Genomic DNA, 20,714 nt, shown 5'->3' with positions numbered 1-20,714 from the left:
AAAGGTCTTGGAGAGATTGCAACTAGGGAAGGGGAAGAGAAGCCTGGAGCAGGGAATGTGAAGAGATGGGAGTGGGAACTGGAGTGACATTTGGACAGACCACAGGATGGGAATAGTCTCAAGGGGTTGAAAGTCTATTTCTGTATTTTTGTAGAGCAGAAACTTCAAAACATTAAAATCAACATGAGGCTGGACTTCTCCGAACCGAGAAGCTAAATCACATCAGGTTTGTGCTGACAGATCTCACGAGAGGAGTCTCTGTCTCAATGCCTCCGTCAGTGGCTATAATCGTATCTGGGGAGAATATTGTTAGGGGGATGAATGAGGAAAAGGTTTTGTTTGAATATCAGAGTGCTCCAACACCAGGTTTACAGCAGAACAACAGTCAAAATTGACAAAGGGAATGCTGAGAGATTGGTCCAACCCACAGGGCACCACATTCCCAGAGGAAAATGTTCATGGAAGAACGATAAAGATCACAAAGGGGAAGTCATCATCACCACTTTATATTTACAGTTGTGTAGATGAGTTAATACTAACACAAGACGAAACTGTGAGTCCGTTGCTGCAGCATGTGTCAATGAGGATAAGGTAGAAACACCTGAAAACTAGGCAGTAAACAAGAACACAACTGTATATTGAATCACAATTGTGCACTTCACTACACTGTATGAAGGTGGGAACTCACCCGATAGTTAAAGACAGTAGGGGAAGTTATTTAATTAGGGCAGGGGGAATTACAATGCTATTCAGCAGGAACTGTGGAGCATAAATTGGGAACAGATGTTTCTCAGGGAAATACACGACAAAAATGTGGAGATTGTTTAGGGAGCACTTGCTGCAAGTGCTGGATTGGGAGGGATGGTCAGGTGAAGGAATCTTTGATAACAAGAGATGTGGAACATCTAGTCAAAAGGAAGGAGGAAACTTATTTAAGTTTGAGGAAGCAAGGATCAGACAGGGCTGTGCTGAAAATGTGTTGCTGGAAAAGCGCAGCAGGTCAGGCAGCATCTAAGGAGCAGGAGAATTGACGTTTCGGGCATGAGCCCTTCTTCAGGAATGTAGAGGGCTGTAGAGAGTTACAAGGTAGCCAGGAAGGAACTGAAGAATGGACTTAAGAGAGCTAGAAGTGGGGGGGCATGAAAATGCCTTAGCGGGTAGAATTAAGGAAAACTGCAAGGCGTTTTACACTTATGTGAGGAACAAGAGGATGGCCAGAGAGAGGATTGTGCCGATCTGGGATAGTGGAGAGAACTTGTGTCTGGAGTCAGAAGAGGTAGGGGAGGTCCTTAATGAATACTTTGCTTCCATGTTCACTACTGAGAGGGATCTTGACGTTTCTGAGGTCAGTGTGACACAGGTTGATGTTAAGAAAGAGAATGTGCTGGAAATTTTGAAAAACACGAGGATAAATAAGTCCTCTGGGCCAGACGGGATATACCCAAGTTTTATACAGGATGTGAGGGAAGAGATTGCTGCTCCTTTGGCGATGATGTCTGTGTCCTCATGATCCACTGGCCAGATGTTTAGAGGGTGGCAAATGTTATTCCCTTGTTCAACAAAGGGAATAAGGATAATCCTGTAGAACCATCTCGTCAATATTCCACAAATTCCTTTCCTTATGATCCACTACCAACCTGATTTTCCCAGTCCACCTGCATATTGAAATCCCCCAGGATCGCTGTAACATGGCCTTTCTTACACCAGGAAATAGAAAAGGCATGTATCTTGTGCCCCGCATCCTGACTGTTGTTTGGTGGCCTGTACATAACTCCCTCATTTTTCACCTTTGCAGTTCTTCAGTTCTACCCATGCAGATTCAACACCATCTGACCCTACTTAGTTCTTTATTATTGATTTAATTTCATTTTTTTTATTAATGCCCCCACTCCCCTCTGCCCACCAGCCTGTTTTTTTTCTACAGCATGTATATCCTTGGATATTTAGCTCCAACTGCTGTTCCACTACAGCCACGTCTCTGTGATGCCCTCCACATCACACCATCAAGGGCCAAAGGGCCTGTACTGCGCTGTATTTTTTCTATACCTGCCAATTTCAATCTGCCCTATAAGCTCATTTACCTTATTTTGTGCACATTCAGCTACAATACCTTCGGTGCTGGATTGACTGTCCCTCTGCGCGTTGTTATTCACTTATCCAATGTGCTTGAAGAACAAAGGTGGATTAATGCAAGTAGGTTTTACGTAGGAATTGGAATGACATTTTTCTGGAAGGTTCTGTTACCTTTGTATGTATTGAACAATGAGATGTGATAATTCTAAAACTTTTCTGTCTTCCTCAAACTACACATTGTATTAACCAAAAAGTTCTGTGCATAATTCTGATCTCATTAGCGAGAGAAAGATATACCCTTATACCTTGTTTCCTGTGAATGCAGTGACTGGTCATTAGACAGATTATGTATATGTGCCCACATTGGGAATTTGACCAATTTTAATTTCCTATCTCATAAATCCTGCAATCCTGTTTATAAACACTGCCCTGTACTGGCAGTCAATAATTTCAACCTTAACCAAAAATGTGGCATTTATTCTTCTTTCAAAATTATTTAGTGCATTAACATCAACGTTGGGTCGGAAATTCTGATCTTTTGAGAGTCAGTGGCTGTCACCAACACAACTTTCCCCAATACCCTGACCCAAAGCACTCCTGACATGACCCTGTCAGACCAGACAAACCCCCTCCACCTGACACCCATGATCCAGCTGGACCTGAAACTCCCTCAGCTCCCCACCAACCCCAGGAGTCTGCAGAATCTTCAAACACACTTTCCCACACTGTCCAATGATGTCATTGCACTGACCTGAATTCACTCTTGGGTACGATGAGCAAAAATACGGATGTCATCCACTACTATAACTGAAGTGAGACTTCTTTACTCTTTTGAAGGAACGCTCACCAGACCTGAAACATTAACTCTCTTTCCTCTCCCCAGATGCTTTTGAGACTTACTGAACTTTTCCAGCAATTTCCTGGCCTTTTACCTGTCTGGGAGCAGCGGGAGACAGATTGGAGGTGACGTGGAGACCCGGAGGGTGCCAGGAAGATAAGGACTTAGTATATATTTGGACAGCGGCTCAACCCAAGATACTACATGCCCACCCCCCTCCTCTAACCAGATGAAGAAGACTGTAAGATAAGGTTTTTACTTTTTTCTCTTTCTTTTCTTCCATATATTTAAGTGCATTGATTGGTTTTAGTTAGTTGATATAAAGCTAAGACTTACAATGGCAGGGGACCTCAGACCCGTGACATGTGCCTTTTGCTTGATGTGGGAGCTCAGGAACGTGGCTGACATTCCTGACTCTTACACTTGCAAGAAGTATGTCCAGCTGCAGCTCTTGTTTGACTGCATGATGGCTCTGGAGCTGCGGATGGACTCACTGTGGAGCATCTGCAATGCTGAGGAGGTCGCGGAGAGCATATTTTGCGAACTGGTCACACCACCGTTTAGAATTGCTGAGGGAGACAGTGAATAGGTGACCAAAAGGCAGAAAAAGAGTAGGAAGGCAGTGCAGGTGTCCCCTGCAGTCATCTCCCTCCAAAACAGGTATACCGATTTGGATACTGTTGGGGGAGATGGCTCACCAGGAGAGAGCAGCAGTTGCCAGATCATGGCACCGTGGCGGGCACTGCAGTTTAGTGCAAGAAAATGACTCCTAGGGCTATAGTCATAGGGGATTCTATTGTAAGGGGAGTAGATAGGCGGTTCTGTAGCCAAAAACGGGACTCCTGGATGGTATGTTGCCTCCCAGGTGCTCAGGTCAGGGATGTCACCGATTGGCTGCAGAGCATTCTAAAAGGGGAGGGTGAACAGCTAGTTGTCTTTGTGCATATAGGCACCAATGATATAAGTAAAAAATTAGATGAAGTCCTGAAAGCAGAATTCAGGGAACTAGGAAAGAAGTTAAAAAGGAGGACCTCAAAGGTAGTGATCTCGGGATTACGACCGGTGCCACGTGCTAGCCAGCGTAGAAATGAAAGAACATGTGGCTTGAGGGATGGTGTAGGAGGGAGGGGTGTCATTACAACACATTCTCACTGCAAGTAATTAATGTACATTGGAACACCATAGACATAGCAGCACAATTCAACCATTCTGCCCATCGAGTCTACTCTGCCATTCGGTCATGGCTGATAGTTTCCCAACCCTAATTCTCCTGCTTTCTCCCCTCAGCCCCGAATCCCTGTAAACAGGTACAAATAGAATTAAGATTGTAGTTATGCTGTTCACCAGAAACAGTAATTAATGGAGAGCAAATGCCAGGGCAACGCTGACCCAGTGAGAGTCTGTGCCAGGGCAGTGCTGACCCAGTGAGAGTCTCAGGGCAACGCTGACCCAGTGAGAGTCTGTGCCACAGTGATAGCCTTTCACTGGTGTACAGCCTGTGTCAGAAGAAGGATGTCAGTGGGAGTAGTTTTGAAGGTGAGGGTCACTCAGCCACTCTCAGTAATCCCAGGGGAGGAGAGAAGGATGTTTGTGAGATATTCCAGTCACTGGGCTGTCAGCACCCACACCGACCTCATCTACTACTCAGTGAGTAAACAATGGTCTGTCCATAGTCAGAGAGCAGAATAGCTCATAGAATCATTGAATCCCCACAGTGTGAAAACAAGCCATTCAGCCCATTAGTCCACACCAACCCACTGAAGGATATGCCACCCAGACCATTCCCCTACCTTATCCTTGCATTACCCATTACTGCTTTCCTGGGTTTTCAGAGTTCCCAGGAGCCAGCACACAGAGAGTTAATGATTTCTGAATCCATTGCAAAGTCAGAACAAAGAGAAATTTCCATAATTAATCAGCTGGATTGTATCTCCAAGACACCATGTTCCTACTGGAAGCGAAACTGTGTTCAAAATCATCTTCATGAAAGAGTACATAAAGATTGTAGCTCAGTGTTCAAACTGCAGATCCACCTGAAGGTGCTGAGGAGTCAGTCAGTGCATTCACCAGTGATCTGAGAGAACACCAAGATGCTGAGAATCTTCTTAACTGTGTCTGTCCTCTTTGGGCATCAAATTGCTACATATGACACAGAGCAGGAGGTGATCGACCTCTGTACTCATGTTGACTGTCTAGAGCCAGGACAAGTCATCTAGGACAAGGTCAGTACAGCTGAGAGTTTCCTCTCTTCTGTCGTGTTTGTACCAGTGGAGATTGTTTCATGCTGTTTTTATTCCATAACCTGCAGTGCACCGACAGTGCACATCCCAACCTGAACCATGAGACTGGACTGAAATTACTTCTCGGGCCTCATTAACACTTTCTACATGAGCTGCCATCGCCTGCCTGGCTCCCACTGCCAGCTTGTGCAGTAAGAAGAATATCAGGGCTTCCATCTCCAGCAGCAGGTGAAGGGAAGTGTCAGTGTGCTCACAGAGAAGGGGGATGGTGGGGATCAATGCAAGGACTGTAGAGTCAGGGAGCTCTCCTACTGCTCCTGTCTTCACTCAATCTAACCCTGTTTTTGAAAAGCATGATCACAGGCTGAAGGTCTGTGCCGGGTTTCAACCCAGGTCCCCAGAACCTGACCTGGGCTCTGGATTAATAGCCTTGTGATAAATCCCATGAGGACATCACCTGCCCCAATTCAGCAGGGTGTAAGTAATGATGTTTTTATCCTTTCATTCAGTGAAGGTGTCCCTGGCATGGCTGCTATTTAATGCCCATCCCTCATTTCCCAATGCATTTCTCTGTTTAAATAATGTGTTAAAACATACACAGAGATACACAACACAGGGACATATGGTCATTAACGTTGGCTCAATGTAGAAGGATTTCAATAAATTCTCTAAATGTTGTAATTGAAAACCCAAAGGGAAGGAGCAAGGTGAGTCAACCAGGACAACATGAAAGATGAGAGAGTGAGAGAGAAAGGGAATGAATCAGGAAATGCTGCTGTCAGGAATCCCATTAAAAACTCCAAACTCTGTTTCAAGTTTTGTCAGAGTCACAGAGATGTATATCACAGAAACAGACCCTTCAGTCCAACTCGTCCATGCCCACCAGGTATCCTCTATAAATGTCTTCCCATTTGCCAGCATTCTGGGAAGCTGGGGAAGTGATTGCTGGGCCCCTTGCTGAGATATTTGTATCATTGATAGTCACAGGTGAGGTGCCAGAAGACTGGAGGTTGGCTAATATGGTGCCACTATTTAACAAAGGTAGTAAGGAGAAGCCAGGGAACTATAGACCTGTGAGCCTGACGTCGGTGATGGGCAAGTTTTTGGATGGGATCCAGAGGGGACAGGATTTACATGTATTTGGAAAGGCAAGGACTGATTCGGGGCAATCAACATGGCTTTGTCCATGGGAAATCATGTCTCACAAACTTGATTGAGTTTTTTGAAGAAGTAACAGAGAGGATTAATGAGGGAAGAGTGGTAGACGTGATCTATATGGACTTCAGTAAGGCATTTGACATGGTTCCCCATGGAAGATTGGTTAGCAAGGTTAGATCTCATGGAATACAGGGAGAACGAGCCATTTGGAGACAGAACTGGCTCGAAGGTAAAAGACAGATGGTTGTATTGGAGGGTTGTTTATCAGACTGGAGATCTGTGACCAGTGGAGTGCCACAAGGATCGATGCTGGATCTACTGCTTTTCGACATTTATATAAATGATTTGGATATGAACATAGGAGGTATACTTAGTAAGTTTGCAGGTTACACCAACATTTGAAGTGTAGTGGACAGCGAAGAAGGTTACCTCAGATTACAGCGGGATCTTGATCAGATTGGCCAATGGGCTGAGAAGTGGGCAGATAGAGTTTAATTCAGATAAATGCGAGGTGCTGGATTTTGGGAGACCAAATTTTAGCAGGACTTATATACTTAATGGTAAGGTCCTAGGGAGTGTTGCTGAACAAAGTGGGCGGCGCGGTGGCACAGTGGTTAGCACTGCTGCCTCACAGCGCCTGAGACCCGGGTTCAATTCCCGCCTCAGGCGACTGACTGTGTGGAGTTTGCACGTTCTCCCCGTGTCTGCGTGGGTTTCCTCCGGGTGCTCCGGTTTCCTCCCACAGTCACAAAAGATGTGCAGGGTCAGGTGAATTGGCCATGCTAAATTGCCCGTAGTGTTAGGTAAGGGGTAAATGTAGGGGTATGGGTGGGTTTCGCTTCGGCGGGTCGGTGTGGACTTGTTGGGCCGAAGGGCCTGTTTCCACACTGTAATGTAATCTAATCTAATCTAAAAGTGACCTTAGAGTGCAGGTTCATAGCTCCTTGAAAGTGGAGTCACAGGTAGATAGGATAATGAAGAAGGAATTTGGTCTGCTTTCCTTTCTTGGTCAGAGCATTGAGTGTTTGAGTTGGGAAATCATGTTGCAGCTGTACAGGACGTTGGTTAGGCCACTTTTGGAATATTGTGTGCAATTTTGGTCTCCTTCCTATCAGAAGGATGTTGTAAAACTTGAAAGGGTTCAGAAGAGATTTATAAGGATGTTGCCACGGTTGGAGGATTTGAGCTATAAGAAAGACTGAATAGGCTGGGGCTGTTTTCCCTGGAGCGTCAAAGGCTGAGGGCTGATCTCATAGAGGTTTATAAAATCATGAGGGGTATGGATAGGATAAATAAACAAAGTATTTTTCCTTGGAGTGGGAGAGTCCAGAACTAGAGGTCATAGGTTTAGGATGAGAGGAGGAAGATATAAAAGAGACCTAAGGGGCAACTTGTTCATGCAGACAGTGGTGCGTGTATGGAATTTGCTGCCAGAGGAAGTGGTGGAGGCTCATACAATTTCAGCATTTAAAAGGTATCTGGATGGCTATATGAATAGGAAAGGTTTAGACGGATATGGGCGAAATGCTGGCAAATGGGACTAGATTAGGTTGGGATATCTGGTCGGCATGGACGAGTTGGACCAAAGGGTCGGTTTCCGTGCTGTACATCTCTATGCCTCCATGACTCTATTTAGCCCATGTTGTCAATGAAGAGTCAGTGTATATTAGTAGATTTTCCTTTTCCTAGGAAGAGAGCATGTCGATTCCTCACGTCAGATCCAAGATAACATTAAAGACACGTAACTCTTCAGTGGCCACATTTCAACAGTTAAAGCAAGGGCCAGCCATTTGTCACTGGGGGTTTTGCTGTCTTGTTGCCAGTCTCAAAGTTGAAGTGGTGGGGTCTGCCTGTCCCCATTTTCAGGATCCTCTCAGGGAAGGGTTGTCCAGCAGTGGTCATCGAGCGGGCACATGAGGTAGGTTCCGCCACCAGTGGGTATCCTGGTTCCAATCAACCCTATCAAGGCTGTCATACGGCATTTGGGATCATGAAGACGCTGGATTTAATTTGTTTTACCTGTAACTTGCATCATGGTTCAGTCCGGTTTGGTCTTGCGGTCAGGGGCATGCTTCATTTACATAACTCCAATTTCCGGGATGGGACCCGGTTTAGGATGGCGCAGGCCACTTATCTCCATGTTAGGATTTGGGAGGATAAAAGGGGTCAGGGAGTCTCTTGCTGAAGTAAGGGCATAACAAACTACTTCATCCTCTCCAAATATTTTATTATGGGTTTCTAGAAACAAATTGTTAGTGAAGGTTAATATTCCCCCCCGCTTTGTCTCTTTTACTATCTTGATCTATCTGAATGGGGACAAGGCTTACCAGGGATGCCCAAAGTACAGCTGAAATCAAACTGAAATATAACACCTTGACAAGATAAAGACCATTGGGGGTTGTTCTGTAAATGGACTATCCAATCTTCTTGATGAAGTTGACCATTACGACAATCATAATAATTAATGTATAATAATATAAATCATCTTGGGTAATGTTCAACACATCGAAGGAATCAGTCTCTTGGCATACAAGAACATCATCCTGGCATAGGTGGTGTATAGTCTCTTGTTGCTCAGGATCACACAGATAGATGGTTCCCTCTTGTGTACTAATGCTGGCCCAGGCAAGTCCATATATCAGGAATTTTGTTGTTAATAAAAAACCTACATATATTTGTTGCTTCTGACAACAAAGGGACTTTGAAGCAGCCCCTTTAGTCAGCTTCACCTTTCTAGGTAATGGCAGATCATCCACTTGGATGGAATTTCCCACAATATTCCCATTCCTATTGACGCTATTATTGTTGAGTCATAGTCACACAGCACGGGAACAGACTGTTCGGTCCAAACAGTCCATGCTGACCATAATCCCACACTAAATTAGTTCCAACTGCTTGGGCTTGGCCCTGGCCCTGGCCCATATCCCTTAAACATTTCTTATTCATGTCCTTATCTAAATGTCCCTTAAACATTGTAGCTGTACCCATATTCACCACTTTCTTTGGATGTTCATTCCACACACAAACACATCTGTGCGGAAAAGTTGCCCGTCATGTCTTTTTAAAATCTTTTTCCTTTCACCGTAATAATACTCCTCCTTGTCTTAATTCCCCACTCGAGGGAAGAGGCACCTGTCATTCACCGTATTTAGATCCCTCACAATTTTATAAACCTCTGTAAGGTCACCCTTCAACCTCCTCTGCTCCAGTGAAAGAAGTCCCAGTCTATCCATCCTCTCCTTTTCGCTCAAACCCTTCATTCCTGGAAACATCCTCAGAAATCTCTTCTGAAACCTCTCTCTAGTTTTAATAATGCCCATCCTATAACAGAGTGACCAGAACTGGACACAATACTCCAGAAGAGGCCTCACCAATCTCCTGTACAACCTCAACACAGTGTCCCAACTCTGATACTCAAGCATCTAAGCAATGAAGGCAAGTATTCTGAACCGATCTGTCTACATTTGATGCAAACTTCAAAGAATTAAGTATCAGGGCTGATTCAGAGTTCATCTGATCAGTTTCTCCATTACCATTTCTTTACTAAGACTAATCTTCTCCAACTCCTCATCCTCACCAGTCCCTTGGATTTCAGTAATATTTAAGAGATTTATTTTATGTCCCTTTCTGAATGCAGACAAGAATAATTGTTATTTAGCTTCAGTGGATAATCCCAAACATCTTACTTTGAGATGTCTGATATCTGAGGAAGTGCAAATGTTACCGTCATAAGGACAGAGGGTGATGTCAGAGTTTGATGTCAGTCCCATGAGGAACACCCTCTCAGTTCCCAGAAAACCCTCTATAACCGGGAAAGAAAACAGTGACTCCTGTGGGAATTTTGTTTGATTTCAAATAAATGTCTGACAACGTTATTGCAGTCCTTACCAAGTCAGAGTCTACCAACAGAGGGAGTGAGGAGAGACATTCTCCTCTCTTCAAAATTAGGAGAAATATCAAATCATAATCTCGTCACGGGCAGGTGGTGAGATCAGGGAGAGATGTGTTTAAAAACCAACTATATGTCCTTAACAAAGGTGGGGGGGGAACCTGTTTATTTTATTCACTCATGGGATGTGGGCGTCGCTGGCTGGACCCAGCATTTATTGCCTGTCCCTAGTTGCCCCTTGAGAAGGTGGGGGTGAGCTGCCTTCTTGAACCTCTGCAGTCCACCTGCTGTGGGTCTACCCACAATGCCATTAGGGAGGGAATTCCAGGATTTTGACCCAGCAACAGTGAGGGAACGGCGATATATTTAGGATCGAGAGTGCAGTGCTAGAAAAGCACAGCAGGTCAGGCAGCATCCATGGAGAGCAGGAAAATCAACATTTCGGGCAAAAGCGCTTAATCAGAAATCATTTATATCAGGATATATTTAGGATGTGGAGTGGCTTTGAGGGGAACTTGAGGGTGGTGGTGTTCCCATGTCCTTCAAGATGGAAGTGGTCATGAGTTTGGAAGGTGGTGTCTAAGAATGCTTGGTGAATTTCTTTGTTCACACTTTAATGCTGAGCAGTTACATCTTTGTGCCAAATCTATAATCCTTTACCTGAAGGAACTCTTAGAGATAACTTCATAATTGCAGTGTGCGTCATCCCTCATTGTGTGGGTTAATTACAGTTTATCCTTTGAACTATCGCCAATATTGTGCTGTAGTGTATTTGGGTCTTTTTGTTCACCCTCCTATCTGTATAGTGATGCTATAGGCTAGCTGCCGGCACATTGTAAAATTCACAAGTCACACAACACCAGGTTATAGTCCAATAGGTTGATTCGAAATCACAAGCTTTCGGAGCGCTGCTCCTTTGTTGGGTAACCTGGTGTTGTGTGACTTCTGACTTTGTCCACCCCAGTCCAACACCAGCCCCTCTACACCATGTAAACGTCAGTTTGGATCAGAACCAGCTGGGATACCTTGAGTCAATTCACCACCACTATCCTTACTGCTGGCTGCTCAAAGTAGCAGGGAAGCAGTGTCCCAGTCGAATTATTACTAGACTCTCAACCTGAAGACCCAGCTGGTGTTCAGGGGACCAGAATTTGAATCCTGCTGTGGCTCATGGTGGAATTTGTAGTTGATAAAAATCTTGAAGTAAGAGTGTCATGACCATTGACGATTGTCAGGAAAACAATGAGGTAAAAACAATGACTGCAGATGCTGGAAACCAGATTCTGGATTAGTGGTGCTGGAAGAGCACAGCAGTTCAGGCAGCATCCAAGGAGCTTCGAAATCGACATTTCAGGCAAAAGCCCTTCATCAGGAATAAAGGCAGTGAGCCTGAAGCGTGAGGAGGGTGGGGGTGGGGAGAAAGTAGCAGAGTACAATGGGTGAGTGGGGGAGGGGGTGAAGGTGATAGGTCATGGAGGAGAGGGTGGAGTGGATAGGTGGAAAAGGAGATAGGCAGGTAGGACAAGTCCGGACAAGTCATGGGGACAGTGCTGAGCTGGAAGTTTGGAACTAGGGTGAGGTGGAGGAAGGGGAAATGAGGAAACTGTTGAAGTCCACGTTGATGCCCTGGGGTTGAAGTGTTCCGAGGCGGAAGATGAGGCGTTCTTCCTCCAGGCGTCTGGTGAGGGAGCGGCGGTGAAGGAGGCCCAGGATCTCCATGTCCTCGGGGAGTTGAAATGTTGGGCCACTAGGGGGGTTTGGTTGATTGTTGCGGGTGTCCCGCAGATGTTCCCTAAAGTGCTCTGCTCGGAGGCGCCCAGTCTCCCCAATGTAGAGGAGACCGCATCGGGAGCAACGGATACAATAAATGATATTAGTGGATGTGCAAGTAAAACTTTGATGGATGTGGAAGGCTCCTTTAGGGCCTTGGATAGAGGTGAGGGAGGAGGTGTGGGCGCAGGTTTTACAGTTCCTGTGGTGGCAGGGGAAAGTGCCAGGATGGGAGGGTGGGTTGTAGGGGGGCGTGGACCTGACCAGGTAGTCACGGAGGGAACGGTCTTTGCGGAAGGTGGAAAGTGGTGGGGAGGGAAATATATTCCTGGTGGTGGGGTCTGTTTGGAGGTGGCAGAAATGTCGGCGGATGATTTGGTTTATGCGAATGTTACAACATTTAAAAGGCGTCTGGATGGGTATATGAATAGGGAGGGATATGGGACTAGATTAGCATATGTGGTTGGCATAGACGATTTGGACCAAAGAGTCTGTTTTCATGCTGTATGACTCTATCTGGTTAACTAATGTCCATTAGGGAAGGATAATGCCATCCTTACCTGGTCTAGTAGTTACGTTATATCAAAGACATGTGATTGTCTTTTGTGGGAGATAGGTTCAGCCTCAGCATAAATCTAAATCACAACTTTAGCTGCACGCCATTAACATGAAGAACAGTCCCTCGGGAGAGTTCTCCATAACTCTGGTGAACACATATCAAAAAAATCACCTCACAACTCTAAGCTCCCACCACTGACAGGATACCTATGTATCGTGAAGGGTGGACCTTAGTTTGTGATGTCAGTTAACTCATTCAAATGTGTTGCTGGAAAAGCGCAGCAGCTCAGGCAGCATCAAAGGAGCATGAGAATCGTGTTTCAGGCATAAGCCCTTCTTCAGGAATGAGGAGGGTGTGCCAAGCAGGCTAAGATAAAAGGTAGGGATGAGGGACTTGGGGGAGGGGTGTTGGGAATATGACAGGTGGAAGGAGGTTAAGGTGAGGGTGATAAGGTGAGGGTGATAGGCCGGGGTGGGGGGGGCGGAGAGGTCGGGAAGAAGATTGCAGGACAAGAAGGTGGTGCTGAGTCTGAGGGTTGGGACTGAGAAAAGGTAGGGGGAGGGGAAATGAGAAAGCTGGAGAAATCTGCATTCATCCCTTGTGGTTGGAGGGTTCCTAGGCGGAAGATGAGGCGCTCTTCCTCCAGGCGTCGTGTTGCCATGATCTGGTGATGGAGGAGGCCAAGGACCTGCATGTCCTTGGCGGAGTGGGAGGGGGAGTTTAAGTGTTCAGCCACAGGGCGGTTGGGTTGGTTGGTGCAGGTGTCCCAGAGGTGTTCTCTGAAAAGTAGGCGGCCTGTCTCCCAAAGGAATAGGAGGCCACATCGGGTGCACCGGATGCAATAAATGATGGGTGTGGAGATGCAGGTGAATTTGTGGCGGATATGGAAGGATCCATTGGGGCCATGGAGGGAAGTGAGGGGGGAGGTGTGGGCGCAGGTTTTGCATTTCTTGCGGTTGCAGGGGAAGGTGCCGGAGTGGAGGTTGGGTTGGTGGGGGTGTGTGGACCTGACGAGGGAATCGCGGAGGGAGTGGTCTTTCCGGAGCGCTAATAGGTGAGGGGAGGGAAATATATCCCTGGTGGTGTGGTCCGTTTGGAGGTGGCGGAAATGACAGCGGATGATACGATGTGTATATGGAGGTTGGTGGGGTGGTAGGTGAGGACCAGTGGGGTTCTGTCCTGGTGGCGATTGGAGGGGCGGGGCTCAAAGACGGAGGAGCGGGAAGTGGAGGAAATGCGGTGGAGGGCATCGTCGACCACATCTGGGGGGAAATTGCGGTCTTTGAAGAAGGAGGCCATCTGGGTTGTTCGGTTTTGGATTTGGTCCTCCTGGGAGCAGATACGGTGGAGACGAAGGAATTGGGAATATGGGATGGCGTTTTTACAGGTGCAAGGGTGGGAGGTGGTGTAATCTAGGTAGCTGTGGGAGTCGGTCGGCTTATAGTAAATGTCCGTGTTGATTCGGTCGGTCGAGATAGAAATGGAGAGGTCTAGGAAGGGGAGGGAGGAGTCTGAGATGGTCCAGGTAAATTTGAGGTCAGGGTGGAATGTGTTAGTAAAGTGGATGAACTGTTCAACCTCCTCGTGGGAGCACGAGGAAACGCCGACACAGTCATCGATGTAGCGGAGGAAAAGGTGGGGGTGGGGCCAGTGTAGCTGAGGAAGATGGACTGTTCCACATATCCTATGAAGAGGCAGGCATAGCTGGGGCCCATGCGGGTGCCCATGGCTACTCCTTTGGTTTGGAGGAAGTGGGAGGATTGGAAAGAAGTTGTTCAGAGTGAGGACCAGTTCAGTCAGTCGAAGGAGGGTGTCCGTGGAAGGATACTGGTTGGTACGGTGGGAAAGGAAGAAGCGGAGGGCTTTGAGGCCTTCATGATGAGGGATGGAGGTGTACAGGGACTGGATGTCCATGGTGAAGATAAGGCGTTGGGGGCCGTGGAAGCAAAAATCATGGAGAAGGTGGAAGGTGTGGGTGGTGTCCCGAACGTAGGTGGGGAGCTCTTGGACTAAGGGGGACAGGACCGTGTCGAGGTATGCAGAGATGAGTTCGGTGGGGCAGGAGCAGGCTGAGACAATGGGTCGGCCGGGGCAGTCAGGTTTGTGGATTTTGGGCAGGAGGTAGAAATGGGCGGTGCGGGGTTGTGGGACTGAGGTTGGAGGTGGTGGATGGGAGATCCCCTGAGGTGAATATTGTAGTTGAAATCAAGATATGAAACAGTGGGAGTTACAGAATTTCAGATTTTTATACAAATATAAAACAACGAAGCACGGCTGCTGACAATCTGAAACAAGAATAGAAATTGCTGCAGAGGCTGAGCGGGTCTGGCAGCATCTGTGGACAGACAGAAACAGGGTTAACGTTTCCCTTTGTCATATCCCTTTGTAAATCAGATTTTGTAGCAGAAAGGATACAGCTGAGAGATTCTTTATCCCAAAGGGTGTAGTTCTAATAGATGCGATTGTGAGTCAGTAGCTCACAGGCAGTAATTGAATGGAGGTGATCAGTGTCTCACCCACTGACTGGAGAGCTGATAAGAGCCCCACATCAGCCCTCTCAGGGAAAGCTTGCTGCATTCAGTGACCCTCAAGCACTGCTGGCTCCTGGCTGCTGATGGCACTGTACCTGAGAGACCTAGCATCAGCACTGACTCCCAGGCTGATAGGTGTGTGATACCAGGTAGAGGATCGCAGGACACTGTCATGGGGGTGTAGAGTGGGTGAGGTGGTCAGTAGAAATGGCAGGAGTGTGGGTCTCTCTAATGGCCAGATCCTGATGTTGGTTCATTTTTTCTCCATTCATGAGATTTGGGTTTGACCTATCCCCAATTGCCCTGGAGATGGCGACGGTGAGCTGAGTTCACGAACTGCTGCCATCCTTTGGGTACTTGGGCATCCACAATGCTGTCAGAAAGGGAGTTCCAGGTATTTGATCCAGTGACACTGAAGGAACGGTGATATATTTTCAAGTTAGGGTTGAGTGTGGTTTGGAGGGGATCTTACAGGAGGTGGTGTTCTCATGTGATTACTGCCCTCAGTCCTTCTAGGGAGTAGAGAGTTAAACATCACACAACATCAGAGTATAGTCCAACAGGCTTAATTGGAAGCACTAGCTCTCGGAGCGCTGCTCCTTCATCAGGTGGTTGTGGAGTACACAATTGTGAGACACATAATTTATAGCAAAAGTTTACAGTGTGATGTAACTGAAATTATACATTGAAAAATACCTTGATTGTTTGTTAAGTCTCTCATCTGTTAGAATGACCATGATAGTTTCACTTCTTTCATATGTAAGTCACAAAAAGTTTTTAAAAAGTTACATTCTCAGATTAACTGTAACTATTGGTGTCAACCCAGATAAGCTGTTAAGATGTTGAAGGTGTTAGCCCCCTGTGTTCTGTTGTCTGTGCCATAATGTTTAGACTGATTCTCATCTAAAAAGTGAGTTAACAAAGTCTTACATGGATTCGTGCAGTTTTTGAGCAAAGTACAAAGTAACTCTGCAAGTTCAAATTCACCCCACCAATGTATATGTGTGTGTGTGTGTGTGTGTGTGTGTGTGTGTGTGTGTGTGTGTGTGTGTGTGTGTGTGTGTGTGTGTGTGTGTGTGTGTATAAAAAGGGGTCTAAGTCACAGTGTAAACTTTTGCCATAAATTCTTTGCCTTACGATTGTGTACTCCACAATCACCTGATGAAGGAGCAGCGCTGCAAAAGCCAGTGCTTCCAATTAAACGTTTTGGACTATAACCTGGTGTTGTGAGAGTTGTAACTTTTTACACCCCAGTCCAACACTGGCATCTCCAAATCATAGATGGTAGAGAGCACAGATTTGGACGGTGATGCAAAAGGAGCAAGGTGATTGGTTGCAATACAATCTGAGGGATTTTCCAGCCTTCCCTATACAGGCAAGTGGTGTGTAGTCTATCCCACTCCTGACCTGTGCCTTGTCGATGGTGGACAGGGTTCAGTGAGATTCTGCAGTGTATCTTGTAGATGGTACACGTTATTAACTTTGTGTGTTGATGGTGGGAGGAGACATTTCCAAAGGAGCTGATTTCCGGGGCTGAGGTGAGAGAGACCGCCCTTGCCATCGAGGCTGTGTCTGAACAAATGTGATATTAAGGAGTTCCAGCAAAACTGGAATCAATGGGAACCAGGAAGAATTTCCACTGGTTGGAGTCATACCTGGCACATGCTCATTAACCATTTCCCTCTTCGATAGGACTGACTGAACACAAGTCCAAATAAATCTCTGAAGAAGAGTCACACTGGAAGAGTAAAGCACAGGAATAGACTGTTTCGCCCAAATACCTGAGCTGATCTAACCCTAACCCTAACCCTATCTGCCTGCACAAGGTCCATACCCCTCTGTTCCCGGCGTGTTTGTGTATCTGTCCAAATGACTTTTAAACTTTACTCCCATATCTACATCTTTCAGCGCCCTGGGTAGCACATTCCAGGCACTGACCACACTGTGTATAAAACCTCCCCTCGCACATTCTCCTCTTACCATAAACTTATGCCCACTAGTGTTTGAGATTTCCACCCTGGGATAAAGACTCTGACTGTCCACCTTCTCCATGCCTCTCATTATTTAATATACTTCCATCAGGCCCCACCTCAGCCTCTGATGTTCTAGTGAAAACAATCTGTGTGCCCAAACTCTCCTTATAGTGAATACACTCCAATCCAGGCAACATCCTGATAAATCTCTTTTGCATCATGTCCAAGGCCCCCACATCCTTCCTGTAATCTGTAGCATGACTTTGCAACTTTTATTCTCAAGCCCCAGATTGATGAAGGCAAACATGCCGTTATGTCTTCTCTCCCACCTTATCCACTTGCATTGCCACTTTCAGGGAGCTATGGACTTGACCCAAGATCCCTCTGCAGATTAATTCTTGACATTTTTTTGTATAATTTTGAATTCTTCTATTTAACTTTCCAAAGTGCATTATCTCACAACTGTCTGGATTAAACTCCACATGCCATTTTACTGCCCATCTTTCCAAGTGATCTCTATTTGTTGCTGTATCCGTTGACAACCTTCCTCACTGTCCATAACTGCACCAATTTGGTTTGCACCACATAACTGTCAGGCATTGACCATCTCCAACAAGACAGAAGGTAAACATCACCCACTGACATTCAATGGCATCACAGTCACTGGATCCACCACTTCAGTGAAAACAGACACAACATATTCATTCAGTTCCTCGACCACTTCTCTATTCCTGAAAATAAATCCATCCAACTCTGGCTGAAATGGACCCACATCCATTTTAGCCAAATCATCACCAATGGAAGCTTTTGCAGTCCGATTTTGATTTTTATGAATTACATTCATATTCAATTCTCCTGTCCCTTACAAGTTTCTTCGTCCTCCTTTGCGGAACCATTCTCGTGAGGACTCTCTGCAACCTCTTAAGGAGACTCATGTATTCCCTAAAATGTGATCATCAATGGCCACAATGGTCATAACAGAATTTCATAGGGGTTCAGCAAAACTTCCTCGATTGAGGAATCAATCATCTCGTTATAAACTCAAGGCCCTGTTTGCTTTGCTATTCACTCTCTCAAAAAAGATCAGTGCACCAAGATTTCCCTGTCCCTCTGCCATGCAATTTTTTGAACAGTGCCGTTAAGTTTATGTCAACTATCAGAATTCCTCACCAAAACTGTATCCCCTTATCGGCCACGGGACTGTCCATTCTGATTGCTTTTTGATTCTGTTCCTGTAATCATGATGGAACAGAATGATGGAGGGTTCTCAATGGGCTGAAAGCCTGACTCCTGTTGCTGTTGGCCTGTTAATCTATTTGATTCAGACAGGTTTTGTCACGAGGAATGAATTAAATGTCTGTATTCTTAATTCCGTTGCAGGACTATTTCCAACATAACTGATGTGAAACAATATGAAGAACTTGTCCTTGATTTCCTGAAAGACTTGGAAAAAGACAAGGGAATACTTAATGGGAAATTTCTTATTGTTTGGTATAAAAAAGGTGGACTAACACAAATAGCTTTAGAAAAGGAATTGAAATGAAACCTTTCTATAAGGTTCTGTTACCTTTATACATTTTGAACAGTGGGATGTGCTTAATTCTAAAACTGTTTTGTCTCCCCAAACTACACATTGCATTAACCTAGACTGCTCTGGTCTCCGTACCTCGAGAAAGATATACTCTTCTCCCTAACTTCCATTGAATGCAGTGACTGTTCCTTAGACATATTATGGACATGTTCCCACATTGGAAATTTGACCAATTCCACCAATGTCCTATCTCAGAAATCCCGGTATCCTGTTTATAAAACTGCCCTCTACTGGCAGTCAGTAAAGAATACAAAGTTAAAAATCACACAACACCAGGTTATAGGCCAACAGGTTTAATTGGAAGCACACTAGCTTTTGGAGCGACGCTCCTTCATTTCAGTCTCTGTTCCCACTGGTTCTTTAGTTCAATGATTCCAATCAATGGAATTATTCAAGTTACACTTCATTGGCCCGAAATTCTGATCGGGAGTCAGTCGTTGTCACCGACACAGTTTCCCCATTCCCCTTGACCCGACAACACCCTCGACATGAATGTGTCCGACTGGACAAACCCGCTCAACCTGACACCTATGACCCAGCTGGTCTCGAAGCTCCATCACCTCCTCACCAACCCCAAGAATCCACAGATCCCTCATCACTGACCCACTACTCCCCTTCGCCCTTTCCACAACCCCATTGGAAGTGGTGAATGCAGCTACAGTTACAACATTTAAAAGACGTTGCGATAACCACATGAATAAGAATTGTTTGGAGGGATATGGGCCAAGCGCAGGCAGGTGGGATGAGTTTAGTTTGGGATGATGGTCAGCATGAACTGGTTTGACCAAAGGGTCTGTTTCCGTGCTGCATGACTTGATGACGCTCATCCCAATTTCAGAAACAACTCTCCAGGTTTGGTGGTGTGAAACAGTTTTCTTCAAGATCAGACACCCAAGAGATTGGAGTCAGTTTCAGTTTCTCCCATTTACAAACACTTTGTCTCAGAAGATAACACATGTCTTGGCTGGTTAAGGCCAAGTCTCTAAAAGGCAAATCCCAATGGGATGTCTGTAACTTTCCATTAATACACATTTAGAGATATGGAAGGTGTCTGGGGGAATTGAAAGGAAGCTGCCAGTAGAAAGAGTTAACTCACCATGAGTATGAGACAGTGGGGTGGGGCCAACACTGAGTGATGTTGTTGTAATTATACTTTGTTCAGGAAAACTGCTGCAATCTGCTGTTCATTAACTTTTTCAAAAGTTGAGTTCAGTTTGATATTTGCCAAACGATAGCATATCGAGATCTTGAGAACAACCTGAAGGTGTAAAGCACAAAAACTTGATTTAATGAGAATCAAAAACACACAGTTCATTCTATTCCCAAAGGTTTGAAATTCATTATTAAACTAATTTTGAATCTTTGATGTTGTGCATGAACAACAGCCTAATTTTCAGTGAACCCTCTTTAACTATGGGGTGAGTTCCCACCTCCATGCAGTGTAGTGAGGTACACAGCTGTGATTCAGTATACGGGGTGTCCCTGTCTACTGCCCATTTTTCAGCTGTTTCTACCTTATCCTCATCGTCACCTGCTGCAGCCACTGACTCACCGTTTCTTCTTGTTTTAGTATTAACTCATCTATACAACTGTAAATATAAAGTGGTGATGATCACTTCCCCTTTCTGATCTTTATCATTCTTCGGAACCATCCATGTACATTTTCCTCTGGAGTGGGGGTGCCCGATGGGTTGAACCCATCTCTCAATATTGCCTTCGTCAAGTTTGACTGTTGTTCTGCTGTAAACCTGGTGATGGAGCCCTCTGACATTCAATCAAAGTTTACAGCCTTTTTCTCATTTACCTCCCTGACTGCATTTTTCAATCTCCTCCAACGAAATGTTTTTCCTCCCGACAGATGTGATTATAACCACTGACACAGGCAGTGAGACTGTGACTCCTCTTGTGAGATCTGTCAGCTCAAACCTGATGTATTTTCACATTTTCGTTGGAGAACCCAGCTAAATGTAAGGATTTAATGTTTTGAATTTTTTTTTCTTAATAAAGATGGCAGAATAGGGTATTCAACCCCTCGAGACTGTCCCTCCATTCCCACCTTCTGGTCTATCCAAGTGTCATTCCAAATCCCACT

The 20,714-nt window shown here is 45.5% G+C and overlaps 1 protein-coding gene across 3 annotated transcripts in view; it reads left to right on the top strand.

Moving 5' to 3' along the window:
- LOC148151315 (EH domain-containing protein 3-like) overlaps nt 1-20,714 on the top strand; it is a 106,427-nt gene that overhangs the window by 39,831 nt on the left and 45,882 nt on the right. Inside the window, exon 2 of one of the 3 annotated variants that reach the window (XM_087983249.1) lies at nt 18,412-18,533. The exons of the other annotated variants lie outside the window; for them this stretch is intronic. Coding sequence (XP_087839375.1) covers nt 18,412-18,533 — 122 coding nt within the window. The remainder of the gene's footprint in view (nt 1-18,411; nt 18,534-20,714) is intronic. 3 annotated transcript variants of the gene reach the window in all.

Source organism: Chiloscyllium plagiosum, unplaced genomic scaffold, assembly GCF_037043375.1.
Source record: "Chiloscyllium plagiosum isolate Xiang-an unplaced genomic scaffold, Cpla_swu_hap1 HiC_scaffold_3, whole genome shotgun sequence".
NCBI lineage: Eukaryota > Metazoa > Chordata > Chondrichthyes > Orectolobiformes > Hemiscylliidae > Chiloscyllium > Chiloscyllium plagiosum.
The sequence above is the reverse complement of the archived record's forward strand: the minus strand, read 5'-3'. Positions and strand labels throughout refer to the sequence as shown.